This window comes from Leptosomus discolor, chromosome 1 (genome assembly GCF_034619465.1).
Source record: "Leptosomus discolor isolate bLepDis1 chromosome 1, bLepDis1.hap2, whole genome shotgun sequence".
Classification (NCBI taxonomy): domain Eukaryota; kingdom Metazoa; phylum Chordata; class Aves; order Leptosomiformes; family Leptosomidae; genus Leptosomus; species Leptosomus discolor.
This window is the reverse complement of record NC_141391.1, coordinates 21,995,224-22,010,043: the sequence shown is the minus strand read 5'-3', so window position 1 is coordinate 22,010,043 and position 14,820 is coordinate 21,995,224. Positions and strand designations below refer to the sequence as shown.

Sequence of the window (14,820 nt, the reverse complement as noted above, 5' to 3'; positions counted from 1 at the left end):
TAGATATTTGCATCTATTATATTTAAACATGATTTGATGGATCTACCTAGCCTAAATAGAGCTAATGGATGAAACTCATCTTCTAGAATCAGTGAAATAGAAATTAACCCTTGTTTGGCAAGGTCAGTGTCTTCTGAAATTAAAACTGATGGCATGGACTCATGAAGAATCAAGTGCTAGTAGGATATTAGGCACTTCCACAATTTGAAGGGGTTAGATTTTGAAGTGTTTTTAGCTCTGTCATTCTCTTCTGGGTGGATTAACCCTTTATTTCATTAGTAGTTTTATTAAAATCTTAAGTGTAGGAAATCAAGGTAGCATCGTAATTCCTGCTTTTACACTGGTTCACACTGGAGGTTTACCTTCTTAAATGAAACCACTAGATTTACTTCAAGTGAGAATGTAAATGCCCCAATAAGCACAAGAAGGGAAACCCTATGGAAATACCTTAAAGCTATATGAGAACATGTTTTTTTTGGGGATATATTAGACCAGTGGTGTTAGTTAAAATGGCAGCAGGCTGAGGGTGGAGAACTGAAACTGTCTGGTTTATCACTGTATGAGCAAAAAACATTCCCAGTTGTATCTAAGGATGTAATTATTGATTCTCAGTAGTTGCTAGTCCTCTGTGTTGTTCTTTGTCTACTCCCCAACTGCCAGCTCTCTGGTGGTGGGAACCACAGCCCAGCTTTTGCAAGCATGCATACACGCTAGAAACAATTCATAATTTCAAGAACACTTCAACTATTGGAAATATATGTATATATAGGATTAGAAATTATTTTTCCAATATAAACTGTTAATGTAATAGGAAGTGAATGAAGTGTGGTATTCAGACATGCACACTGGTGGTACTTTCGCTCTGTGCCTGCACTGAGACTGCAAGAAACATAGATACCCAAGCTGGCTTTAAATGAGCTGCCTCAGACCCTGGAAACACTTTAAGAGCAGTGATGTGGGACTCAGCAAAGGCTGATTTACTCTGCTTCTGGCAGTGTCCTGCTGCCTCTCCTGGAAAACTTCCGAGGCTTGGTCATCTAAGCATCTGCCTGTAGCACAGACATATACTGCAGTTAGTTTGTTTCTATCTGTTTGTGCCTGCCTGGAGAATCCCCAAAGTACCGTAATACAGAATGGCCTTTGTTTTTCAGTAGATTTTTTTTTTAATGTGATTTCCACGTTTGCTTTGGTTGATGTAAACTTAGCTTTGGTTGAGCATATTACATGTTTAATTATGGCTACGACTGCAGCTATATTTCAATGCAGTCCCACAAGGCTTTGTTGAAAAAGTGCATGTTGTCTTTCCTTTGCAGTTTGACGTGTTTTATCCTTGCTAGATTAGCTGGTACATCAGAAACTAATGATGCTTAACTTCTTGGATTTAAGCTAATTGGTTAACAATACAAATTTTCTTTCATGTTTCTTTTGTTCATAAGTCGGTATTTGAGGGTTATAAATTGCTGAAATTCATGTTTGGACTTGTTTGGACATTTGAAAATTATGTCAAATAACAGGCTAGTTGGTAATAAGTCTTCACTGAAGTCTGTGGGAATTTTGCTGTTGTCTAGATACTGAAATATTATCTGAGATGCACTTAAAACTAATAGCTGCTTTTAATTAGGATTTGCTTTCCTTGCAGATTTTCACAGCGCTGCCACCCTTTACTCTGGGAATTTTTGAACGATCATGCACTCAAGATAGTATGCTTCGATTTCCGCAGCTATACAAAATTACTCAAAATGCAGATGGGTTCAACACAAGGGTAAGAGAAAGTCTGTTTCTTTAAGAATAACCGTGAACATTCTTATCTTCCATGTTCTTCTCAATAGAAAATAACTTGTTCCCCACTGTTAGTTCTGCTTTATGCTAGCTGCTGAGATTAAGATTGTTCTACCTCCCAGTTCTTTTCAAGGGGTTACTTTTTTTTTTAAAAAAAAGTCCATATTTATTTATAAGGATTTTCTGCTATGGTTTCAATTGAAGCTGGTCCTGAAATACATATAAACTTTGATTCAAAGTAAGATTTGTATCTGAGTATGATTTTTTCAATTCACAACTACTGGTAAGTGGTGAGTTTACCACTTTAGTAGGAACTGGATAACATTGCCTGGATTTTATTTAATACACAAGTTGTCATAATGCTATCTACTAGGTGGCTTTTTCACAATTAATATAACTCTATTCCCATTGCTCTTTTCCAAAATAAATTTGAGTTGGTTTCTTTGGACTTTGAGTTTTGAAGAACACATTTTACTACTTTTTGCTATTTAAATGCTGGAAAATGCCAGCATTTGGAATTCTGTCTTTATTCCACAACAGGCACATCTAAATGTGCTTCTGAATCAAGGAAGCTGTATGATTGATTTGTTTAGGGAGGAAGTTGTAGGGTACGTAAAGCTCCAGTTCCTGCAAAACTGCATTATCTATAAGTTAAAAATTGTGGGGCCCGAAGTATTTGCCTGTTAAAAGAAAGTAGAACATTTCGTAGTACTGAATCGATCTTTTAAAACCATTCTTTGAGGTAGTTAAAGAAGGGTGACTCCATCTGTTTGCTGTATTTTGATAAAGATCTTAAATTGCAAGCATGCTTGCCTGTTATATTTTAAGTTGTTGGAATAAAACCCTCCAACTGAACTAGTGTTTTCTTGTGAAAGAGCAGAAATTGTAGGAGGAAAGGGATCCTGCAGAAGTTTAGGTATTTCACTTCAGGACAAACATTGTCTGACTCTAAACTACACAATGAAGTGTTTGTTAGGAGTTAAAGAGAGGTCAAGAGTTTTGGACTTCACTGACGACTTGGTTTGTTTTCCCTCAGGTTTTCTGGGGTCACTGCATCAATGCCCTGATCCATTCCATCATTCTCTTCTGGTTTCCACTGAAAGTGCTGGAGCATGGTAAGGGCCTCATTTCTTACGTCAGTAACTGATGTTCAGTCGTACAGGGCCAGTGTGTTTGCAGGATGGGAGGTCGTGACAAGTCCCAAGAAGATAATGCTAACAGACAGTTCAATAGGCTGTAGCTGCTGAACTTGGCTAGTTATCTAGTGGCTTTCAGAACTTATTCTAATTTAACATAATTATTGTTCATATAGTGACTTTAATGCATGAAAAATTAAACTGCTGCTTTGTCAAAAAGTGTTACTCAAATACTGAATAATGTTGTATAAAATGTCTTTTTGGGTAGTGGGTTGAGATCTCAACTTTTTACTGTATAATGTTCTTACAGCAGCTGCATTACAACTGTTTGCTTTACATCTTGTCCCTTTCTTATTCCATACACAGTACTGTAAAATATAGGATAAAATAGAGAGATTTTACTGTTGTTGGGAAAAAGTCTGTGGGGAAAAAAATGAATTGACTGGAATGGAAGTAAACCAGATCAGGAGTCAGAGATACTGGGGAAATGAGACTTTTTGTTGTACAAATTCAGCTTATTAAGTCTTGCTTTTGAAAGGTAATACGATATGGTATTTCAGGAAACAATAAGTCCCGTATGGTTCCTACCTAGCTTTACAGTGTAGTTGTGTACACGGGAAAAAACATGGGAAATTGGTTCTTGTACTGTCGTAAGAAATAGGACTAGATCAGATGAGGAATTGTGGGGGAGCAGAGGGGGAATAGTATTTATCTAAAATCATGACTTTTTCGAAACGGAAACTGTCCTGGAAAACACTGATTTCAAGAAAACCTTCTCAGTTCCAGGGTGGATTAATTGGGGAGGAGGTGAAAGAAAATGGAAAGGGAGGGAAGATGAATGCTTCATCAGAGGCATGATGGTAAAGATACTTGTGGGAGGCAGGTTCGTGTTTCTCTACCTGGCTGAGTAAAATGTCAGTTTTGTATCCTCAGCGGAGCTTCACACGCTGCCTGATGGACCATACAAGAAAGGGACTTCCCTTTTCTCAATATGTGGGCTGGGCGCTTAGTTCAGTTTTAGGGGAGAGGGAGTTTTCTGGTTGATGAGGTTTTGTTTTGATTTGAGGGGTTTTGTTGTTCTTTTTCACTAGTTGTGTGAGAAATGTTAATCTTGAATAGCTCTTCTTTAAATCTAGCTTCAGAAATTTTAGGCTGATATCTGTAGTGGTTACCATTAAAGAAAAACACAGTTTTTGTTCTAGTCTTCCATAAATGTTTTTCTAACTAATTCCTAAATAGATAATGTAATTTTAATTTAAATGATTAAAATAAGACTGGAATACTCACCTGCTCAGATGGTAACTGAGTTCTTTAGAATAGATTGCTTAGTTTGCTTTCCAAAGAGGAATGAATATTGAATTTTTAAGTTTCTTTGTATTTCCAAGTGAAAAAGGGGTTTCGGTGCTAGAGACAAAACTGTGCCATTCACACTGAGATGTTTAACCTCTCGATTTCCTTAGAATGTGAAGTGCGTGTAGTCCATGAATGGGCATTTGTATAGCTTTAGAAATGAGTGCTCACTGAGTGTCCTGCTGTTCTCATTTACAGAAATATCATTCCTTTCAGGACTGCTTAGTCTCCCAAAGTGGAAGGTCATCGAAATAGCTGGGGGGAAAAAAAAAAGGCATTAACTTACTGCATTAAAATGTAACTTTAAAAAAATTGAGACTCACCAAAAATTATTCAACTACTTACATGTGCACTATGATGTTGCGTAATAGAGTAATATACTGGCAGTCACTAGGTCAGTTTGTTCTAGGTCTGTCAAAACTGGTATGTATTTAGGCATTTTCTTAATAAACTGCGACTTCTGGCATCAGCAGGGTTCGTTGGACACAGAAGGCTCAATTCTCTAGTGCTCTTCACCTGTTTCACTGGTGCTAGAGGAAGGAGCACTGTTAGAACTTGATGTGTATTTGTGAATGATGTGGTAAATTCCTGAAGCCACAGAGTACCAAGGGACGAGTTGGGCTGACAGAGATGCCAGTGGCTAGAAACCAAACCAATTCCTAACCAAACTGTCTCAGGCTTTAGCTCCTGTTGCAATGTTAGTTACTGGTCTGTCTGCTGCTGTTTCTTGGTAGTTGAGGTTCGAAAGAGAAAAGAAAGCAGGGATATAGAACCAGCAGCTTCTGGAAGATAGTCACCACCTGTCAGTTCTTCGGACACAGCCATATGCAGCCATTATAGGAGAAAACCGTAACAAGTAGCTTGGGGTAACTGCACTGACTAAATATGTGGTCTTTTTACATGTAAGCTGGTCGGAGAATTCACTACAGCGGTCAGAGTGTCAGGGACTCTTCTCTCAATAGACTTAAAAACTTACTGATCCTCGAGAGCTATGTTACAGGAACGTAGCTGACTAAGTAGATGACCCTAGTTTAAGAATGTCCCATCCAGTTTTGCATATATCTAGCAAAATGGTACCCTCGTAGTAGAAACACTGTGCTAGGCAGTATGTGTTTAGGATCAGGTCCAAAGTTTTATCTTAAGCCTTTTTCATCCCTGCTGTTTGTGTATTTCTCTAGCAGTTGTCTTAAAACCTGTGAAAATAGCAATATTTATCATGCTTGAGTAGTGCTTGAAAGCTCCTGTGAGTATGAGTTCATTTGGCATTAGCGTGGCTGTCGAATTTGCTTTCATGGCATTCCGGTTTTATTCGACAAGAGCTAAGGAAGACTAAACAGACATTTGAAGTGTTGCCAAGGTTGGCACTTTCAAATGATAGATTAACATGTACTTACCCTTGTGTACACTTGACTAGAGAAGGGGTGCATGGAGACTTACTGCTGCTTAGTTACTGAATTAACCTCCAGTAAGATATTTTAGATGTTACATGTGTCTTTATACATGAAACTTTCTTTTGCATCTTTTCTTAACTCAGCTCTATTTCACCACAAATCAGCTTTTTCTTCACAGGCACAGCAAATAATGGAATTTCTTAGAGGTGCCGATAAGTAGTACAGAACAGATAGCGACAGAAAAAGTGACACTGCCATACCTCAGCTCTTATAGGCAAATTACATACTGGGGACTGGCAAACACTTCCCTTTTGCTAGCCCTGGCAACCAGGACTATGGATATACACTCTATCCGAGCATCGTGTCTAAGGCCTGGCTTAGCCCAACTTCTGCATTACCGTTATCTCACAGCTTCTAAAAGTGCTTTTGGATGTTCTAAAAGGCAAGGTTGGGACCAGTTATTTTCTCCTGAAAATCTCCTTGTTATTTCATCATTCTGATAATCTGATAACAAATGTGATAAATTTTTTTTTTTCTTTCAGATGCAGTATTCACAAATGGCCAGGGAATTGACTATTTGTTTGTTGGAAACATAGTTTATACTGTAAGTTTGTGTATCCTAGCAATTTTTGAATGGTGGAATTTCTTTACGGATTTTTTTTACCATCAGAAAGTGGTGTAAACCAGAAAAAAATGTACAAGTAAAATAAACTTACGCTGTGTGCGTGAGTTTTTCCCCCCCACCACCCTGACCCGCTTCTTTCTTCATTTGTTCTTTTTTTTCCTAGGCATGCACCAACAATATCTTCTGCTCTGCCTTTCCCCAATCTCACATTGCCAAAGTCCTGAGTTGATACCTAAATGGTAGTAATGTTTTAGATGTGAAGGGGAGTTTGGGCCATGAACACCTTCTGAATTTGAGAGTGTTAGTATTGAAACTTGTCTCTTTTTTTTCTTCTTTACTTGCAGTATGTTGTAGTCACTGTTTGTCTGAAAGCTGGCTTGGAAACAACTGCATGGACTAGAGTAAGTGCTTCTCGGTATTTTTTTATTTTATTAGCACACCTTCTTCCCTAATGAATATTAATACAGAAAAGTAATACTAAAAATCATTTGAGGCTGCAGTGTTTTAATTGGATCTTTCATATAAGGAAAAACTGCTAAGCTCCTGAGTACAGGATGTGAGAGGAGAATGAACTTGTAGATCACACGATATGCGTGATGAAAAAGGGCAGCGTGTCAGAAATGGGAAGAGAACACTGAACGGTATATTGCCAACATCTCTAAATATTTAAAATTGAGAAAATTTTGCATTAAATTGACATACTGCTGTAATTTCTTAAGGAAGTAGATCAAGAACATCATGTAGCTCCTTTAAAAATTAACACAATAGGGAATGAAAGGTGTCTGCCCACAGAAAAACTGGGCTTTGAGAATGTCTTTGAAGCTAGTAAAAAGCACTAGTGACTTCATGTTGGAAGAGATTTTTTTGTTAGGCAAATGTTTATGTTGATTCCTAGATTTGAGTAATTTCATTGCAATGAGCAAGTTCTCTGTTACTGGTGGGTATCAGAATCTGGCAGGTCAGTGACCTCCAAGGAATATGGGAGGTAGGAGTGTTCCTGGTGGTTGAACCTTCAACACCTTTCTCCTCTTCTTTCCTCCAGCCCCTCTGAAACACTAATCTTTTGGTTTTGATGGAGTCCCTGTTTCTCCACGCCTACGAGATGCCTTACAGGAATCTAGTTTTCATGACATACTAAGAGGCTCTGCCCTCAAGACTAAGCTGTTTTGAGATTATTTTACCAGTTTTTTTGGAGGGGCTTGGCTTAAATCTTGTAACCTCATTGCTACTGCTGATTGTAAAATGTTTTCTTTCATTCCTCGCAGAGGAATTGTTAAGATTAATGAGCTGATGTCTGCTCTGAATTTTAAAGATGAATTGCTATCTGTATGGGTTACTTAATTATTAGGGAGATGCTAATACTCTCTGCCTCGTTCTCTCATCTGAAAATAAAATCTGTTCTTTTTCTGCTGTTGCTTATGTGTTGTGTACCAACATTTTAAAATGCAAAAATATTTAAATTAATCCCTCATGCACTAGAAGAGGGTATAGAGGATATATCCCAAGTCTGCATTGGAGGCACGTGAGCCTGTTTGGATCTTTTTTGTGAATTATTTGATGGTTCCTTCTCTCTCTCCTTCCCTGGGTAACTGGTGTCTTTTCAGTCACATGGGGATAATCATGATCCCCTCTTCTCTAAATTTTAATTTAAAAGATACAGTAGTGTTTAGTAGATCTCGGTGTTCTTTAACACTGGCATTTTATAGAGAAATTATTGTTAGGCACAGAAAAGTCATGTTTAGAATCAACTTGTAATTCCTGTCCCTTTACCTGGACCAGTGGCTCTCATCATCTTGGAATCTGATGCTGGTTACAAGTGTTGTTTCAGCTGTGAGTGAATCATCACACAGAATCTTTAGGTTACTTGAAGAGTATTAAATGTACAACATCGAGTTAAGCCTCTTCTCCATCATCAAGTCGATTGGTTACATGCAGTTTGTTCTTGAGAGTGAGAGGAACACTGCCACTTGGGAGAACATGATGGGTTCGGCTGAAAGCTTTAAGTAAATAATGCAGATTCGAAGTGGTTGGGAGCCTGGTATATCCAGGAGGTAGTGTGGAAAGAAAGACTTTGGTAAAAGTGGTGACATCATGTATAACAAAATCAGCACATTGGAGCTCTATGGAGCAGCTTGCATGTTACCTGTCTGGGGTGCTGCGGTAGGCTTTTTCCCCAAACACACTTACGGCTTTCTTCGCTGCTTAACCACACTGCATGAACTATTTCAGATAAATAGGACGTGCAGGGATAGCACTATAGTGTGTCTAGTTTTTATGTGAGCACCTTGATTTCTTTTTTCTGTCTGTCATTGATTTAACACATCTGATGAACTCCCTCCTGCTTTTCACATGAGTTCTCCAGGGGTAAATGACAGAGGTCAGTGGAGAATCAACAGTACAAAGGTTGATGGGGTGAGTGTATAAGGAATGTTTTCAAGCAGGGCAAGGAGGGCTCTTCCTGAAAGCAGAAACTCTTTAAAAGGTAGAGAAGCAATTCAGGCAGGTAGAAGCCTGAGATGAAGAGATGATTGGGATAACCATAAGATGAGGATGAAGACATCATAAAATGAGCAAAGGCTGTGCAGAGCTGGAAGGGGCAAGGTGAAGAGCTGCAAAACTCAAAAATTTTCCTACCAGCAGATTGGAAAGAAAACTGAGAGGGAGAGAAAAAAATAAATGAGGATGTCATTTCACTGCATTTCCTACAAAGTAATACTATGTCTTAGATTGGTTTCCCTGCTTGCTTTTATCTTTACTGGTTTTAATCATAAAGTCTGGAGGAGTTCGCTGCTCGGAAGCATCAGTCCAAGCTATCCTGAGCCTTCTGTCCACTGGTTTGGAAAGAAGGCTGTGGTTCAAGAGGAGATGTCATGTCCTTTTGCGAAATGAGTGCTGGTGCTGTTCTGCCATTGCATGGGGCTGGCTGTTCTCAAAGATGAATTCTTGCAGCAGCCCTGCAGTCCTTGTTCTTTGGGGAGCTGAGCACTACGATTGCTCACTGTGGCAGGGCTTTATTTTAGTCAGAATCTTGACATGAATTGTCCCTAGTTTTCAGAAGAGCAAGTAGACTGGAAGGATAAAATCCCTGCTTCATTCAAGTGTTTTTTTTTTAAAAAAAATAATCCTTCCCATTTCTTGGTTTTATTCACATTAGAACTGAATTTAAAAATTTGGTTGGGTTTTTTTGTGGGTTGTTTTTTTTTTAATAAAGCAGTTGCTGGTCAGATTTCCTGGGTGAAATGGAGTAAACAGCAAAATTTGAAAACGTATCCCTGCCAAACTGTGTCTCTCCAGGAAGGGGCCTATTCTGTGTCCTGCTCATTAGCCCAGCAACTTTTAGGGTTGAACAATTTTCCAGATTTCTGAGAGTGCCTACAAGAGTGTTCTTTCTGTCACCTCTGATGTTTTGCCATATGAATGTTTCTACTGTAAGGCAGCCTCCAGTTGCTCCCAGCTATCTGCCAAGTCTGCACTGGTTCTGCGGACTCCTTGCTTGTTCATTTTCGCTGCCTGTGCTGGAGAAAGCTCTTCTTTCCAATGATGCGTAGTGGTTCCAGAGTGGAATCTATCTTCTTTCAGAAGTTTGTGTCTGTCTCACAGTGGGCAAAACGCAATACTGGGTCACTTCTTTGGTTCTGAGACATACTGCTCAAAAAGTAACAAATACAGTCATCAAATAGAAAGTACAAAGCTCAGAACCAACCAAATGCACTGTGTCCACCACAACCACTAGTGTGTGAATTCACTCCCATGTTCCGAAACCCATATGTAATTAGTAATTAAGATTTATGCAGGTATGTCTCTGAATTGCAGCCAAAGTCATCAGCCACAGGAGTTGCTGGCATCCAAAAAAGCTGGAGCCAGTAATGAGCTCAGTTGCTTCTTACAGCTGAAATTACTGATTCCATCCACTGCAGTGTAAAAGTAAAACAGCTTAAGTCATCCTGAACAGCAAATTGTTTGAGTGTGTAGGAAAAATTACTTTCTTTAATGCAACTGAAACGAAGTCTGTGCTGGACATATTCTTTGTCACTTTAATACTACTTTTACTTGCGCTTACTGAGTCTACAGACTAAAGAATCACCGAAGGCGTAAACTACATTGCGTATCTGCAAATCACTTAGGACAGCTTTAAAACAACAAAAAAAAAAAAGCAAAGCTGATCAATAAGTGTTCATTGTGGTAGTTTATTACACAGCACTGAATCTTCCTCTGTGAAAGGTATGTGAGTAGTGCATATGGCTTCTATGCATACTCTCTGCCATAAGGGATTTGTCCATGTCAACTTTAATCTGAGTCTTTGAAAATTTCTACCTTGATGTATATGTTGAGCCTGGCATGTGCATGACAGGATGCAGGAACTAGATGAGAGAAATCAGAGTTCCGAGGAAAATCTGATGAGGTTTTGGAGCTCTGAGTAAGACAGATTGGCTGAGAAGCCTATCTGTCTGCCCTGTTGTGCGGCAAAGATTAAAGAGGAGAACTGGTTTATGCTGTTTAAACAACTGGTGCTACTGGCCTGAAACCAAGTGTGTTAGACAGGACTGAGTGAGACCAACAGAGACCTGGACAGAGAAATACCTGTAGGTTAGGTGGATGGAGGAAGTGCCCTGTGTTGACTCTCCTTCTTTGCCTGCTCCTTGACAGTTCAGTCACCTGGCCGTCTGGGGAAGCATGCTGCTCTGGCTGGTGTTCTTCGGTGTCTACTCAGCCATCTGGCCCACGTTCCCCATCGCACCAGACATGCTGGGGCAGGTCAGTACCAACGCTTGGCTGCTTGGTAAGCTGCTCAGCACAGCGCCCTGCTGTCGCTGGCGCTGCTGCTTCCTGAATGCTCACACCATGCTTGGAAAAGAATTGTGCTCTAGTAAGACTGCTTGTACTTCGTTTTAACCTTTTTTTAATCCCTGCATTCATTTAGCTTAATCTCCTCATTAGAAGAGCTCTTTTTCTCCCCAAAAGTGACATCATACATGATTATATGCACTGTGGATGCTATATGGCAATTCTCAGTTCTCTTGGACAGCACTGAGACTGGTTCTTTCGCTAGTGCTTTCCTAGTAAGGCTTTGTGTGTTTGACAAAATGTTAGGTAGAAATTTAGTTTGTTCTGGGGTTTTGGTTTTTTTATCGTTCTTCTATATATTTTACTTTCGTATTGTTCCTGTCTTCCTGCATTCCTTTAAAATAAATCAGAATTTGCTTGAGAATATGACGAGATGGTCAGAAGCAGAAGGGAAGCTGATATATTACTGGTCCCTTTATAATACTAGAGGAATTTTGGATTTGTTCAGTGTCAGCTGAGTTTCAGGTGGCGAAATTTTCCCTTTGGTGTCATTATTTCAACCCGTGGTGAGAAGATTGAGTCACGAGTCTGTCAAAATCACTCAAGAGCTTTGTGCATATTTAAAATAGGGATTTACCATGAACAATGAAGGACTTCATAAATGTATGTTAAGAAGTTACTCTGTAGCAGTGGAACCAATGGCTAGAAAAAGGTATTTTGTAATAAGTTTAGAATTTCCTTTAATGCAAAGATGTTGTTTATGATATAGAAAGAAGAAAAGCAAACAATTTTAATAAAGAATCTAAGCATATTTAACACGTCACCCTTGTGACTTAAAACAAAGCCAAGTGTTGGGAAGCCAATTAGAAATTTTTGAGGTTACTCTCATATTTGTACTCAGCAAGAGCAGTCAGGCATGATATTGTTGCTGGCCTAATATATATTTTATTATCTTGTGCTAAAACACCGGGGGATAGTGGAGGCTATGGTAGGTTTTCGTTAACAGCTTTTTACAGCAGAGAGTGACAGCTGACAGGCTGGGATCAGCAAGTAAGTGACTAACAGACAAACCCTCAGTCCTCTGATAGTATTTCATGATCTTTGTGTGTTTTACAGCACGTACAGCATCGGTAGCTTTAATTCACATTTTCATATATCAAGCAGATATTTGACTTGATTATCATGCAGAGCCACAAACTGCTTGTCCTCCACAGCAGACTTGTACTGTTGCCATTAACATATCAACTTGTAAAACACAAACAGCAAGCTGGGATGTTCTTTCATACAAGAAGAGTCAGACTATGAGCTTTAGCTTAGTGTTGCATTTTCTATTCAAAAGTAGCTCCCACTTTTTTTATTGTAACTGCAAAAAAAAATTGTATTGTGTTGGTCATCAGTATTTGCTCCAACATAAACCACAGGCCTCAGAACAAAATCTTCTTGTTAATAAGGTTTTGGTTTTGCTTGACTATGTTTTTTAGAAAGTGTTTTTATTTAAACTTTGGTTTTATGCTCTGGTTTTCTGACGTTATGACTCAGGAAGTGGTACTAATATCTTGCTGAGATGAAAATAATGTACTTTTTAATGGAGAACACATTTACTTTGACTGATTAAGTGTCTAGTCCAGTACTTGTGTAGCTGTGTTCCTGAGTCAGTAATCACCGGTCAGAGGCATTATGGATTGTTCATCATTCTAGAAAGGCACTTTTTGAGTACAAGCACTCAGAAATAATCTGTTGTGTAGCATTCACTCTGTGTGTGTCTATCAATACTATTCTATCACAGTATTCTTGTATTTTTTGAGAGAAGGAGCAGCAGTGAAGAGACTGGATTTTTCCTTTATCCTTCTGTAAAATCAAGGAAGGCTCCCCAGGTAAAGGGAACTTGTGTACCACTTGCATTAACTTACACAAAGTCTCTTGAGTAATCAGTCGCTGTCATAAAAGCAGTCGATGGTGAAATGAGCTGAGGTCGTGCTAGACTCTAGTCAGTAAAATGAGTTGCCTTGCTGCTTCCCAGACTTCAGCTGTTCCTTTACTCCTTCTGTCTTCTTTTCTGTGTTTACAAGTAGCCAAGGTATCTTAAAAGCAAAATGAGACAGTGAAAAGCTTACTTTGTTTTGGTTTTAAATCTTGCTAGTGTGTTTATCTTCAAATAAACTGAACTGCAGAATATTTTAGAACCTCATACTATGCATTTGAAGAGAGCTGGTTTTAGCTGTAGTACTCATCTAGCATCTGTGCCAGCCAGGACCCTGTGCCACCAGTAGAAGGCATAGGAGGTGCAAAACATTTTATTCTGTCCATTCATCAAATGTCATCATGGACCATTGCAGACTTCTAAGTATGTGAAAAGATGCTTTGTTTCTGCTGGGATTTGTTAAACCATTTTCACTAAGTATTTCTTTCTCTTGCCCATTATATCTTGAGCATTCTCACAGGGAAAATAATGCCGTTTTTTTCCCTACTTGAGGGCAAAGGGAAGCAACTTAGTTATTCTCTGCTGTCAAAGAGTCAACATACTTCTTCTGTTTCCAATACAGTATTCATAAGAGAATACAGGTAACGTAATAAGACAAAGCTGTGATAAAAATCTCAAGAGTCCTTAATAGAAATTTTCCAATAGTATGATATCTGGTACTTCAGAAGTAAATTCTCTGGCTGTTTTGGGAGAACTTTTTCAGATACGCAGATAATATTTTCCTTTAATAGTATCAGAAGCAATAATGTAAGACCAAGGAAGCCCTCTGGTAGCTCTCTTGCCTTCCTCGAATATTTTTATTTTCTTAAAAGAAGTTCTTTTTATATTTGCAGAGAACAGTGACAGTGAGAAAAGTCAGTGCCTATTTTTCTGTCTTGCCTTTAGAGCCAGGATGCTTGAATGGGAGCTGACTGTTTTTGAATGAGCGCTTCCAGATGACAGTATTTTGTACGACATGTAAATCCTTTTCCACCTTCCAGCAGTTATGACTTACTGCCACAGATTGTTGGAAACAAGTAGATGCTTATGTTTTTAAGAAGTGCTGCCCACTTCAATACTTATTAATTAAAAGGTGGTACAGAAATGTACCACTCTAAGGGTGTGAGTGCGTTTTAATTATCCTTCCCTGAACTTTTGGGGCTTGTTGCTCAACCCAGTGGCATTTTATTGGCCAGCACATTAGCCATAGTCCTGTCCTCATGTGATCTTGGATATTCTGTTTGCCTGAGGGATGGGAAATTTGTGTCCCAAAGGAAACATTTGTGCTCATTTCTTGCAGATGTCGTACAGGTGATATGTCAGAAATGCTGCTCGTATTCTTTTCTTGTATGGGTTTCTTCATAGAAATTGCAGCGTACTTTATGTTTGTGGGATCATTTATACTGTAGGGTATCAAAGCCTGAGTGCAGGTATTCCTGCCCATGCACATACCTAGATACCTGCACCTGAAAGCATGTGTATGTATACAAGAGGATGTTATATGTGGGTATGAAAGTGATGATGCTTTGAGTCTTGATCCAAACATTATCTAAGATTAAGAACAACAGATATCTTCCTTCCCCACCCAAAGCTAAAATACTGTATTTTTAGTGTTTTAAAGAAGAGTCGAGGTGGGAGGGAAGGGGTGTTTCCATTATCCCTCTGAAGCATTTGTTACAGGTTGTGGATGAAGTACTGCTACTGAGCTGAGATGCTTTTTTTTTTCCTTTACAATCTGTTTCCCTTAATGGAAGTGGTGTGTCCTGTCGTTGCTTCATTAGTGGTTGTTACTAT

At 38.9% G+C, this 14,820-nt stretch overlaps 1 protein-coding gene across 3 annotated transcripts in view; it reads left to right on the top strand.

Annotated features, from left to right (window-relative positions):
- ATP8A2 (ATPase phospholipid transporting 8A2) overlaps positions 1–14,820 on the top strand; it is a 340,483-nt gene that overhangs the window by 232,747 nt on the left and 92,916 nt on the right. For all 3 annotated transcript variants that reach the window (XM_086481834.1, XM_086481835.1, XM_086481836.1), the window contains 5 exons: positions 1,640–1,762; positions 2,816–2,894; positions 6,199–6,260; positions 6,626–6,682; positions 10,929–11,036. In XM_086481834.1, the coding sequence (XP_086337960.1) occupies positions 1,640–1,762; positions 2,816–2,894; positions 6,199–6,260; positions 6,626–6,682; positions 10,929–11,036 (429 nt within the window). The remainder of the gene's footprint in view (positions 1–1,639; positions 1,763–2,815; positions 2,895–6,198; positions 6,261–6,625; positions 6,683–10,928; positions 11,037–14,820) is intronic.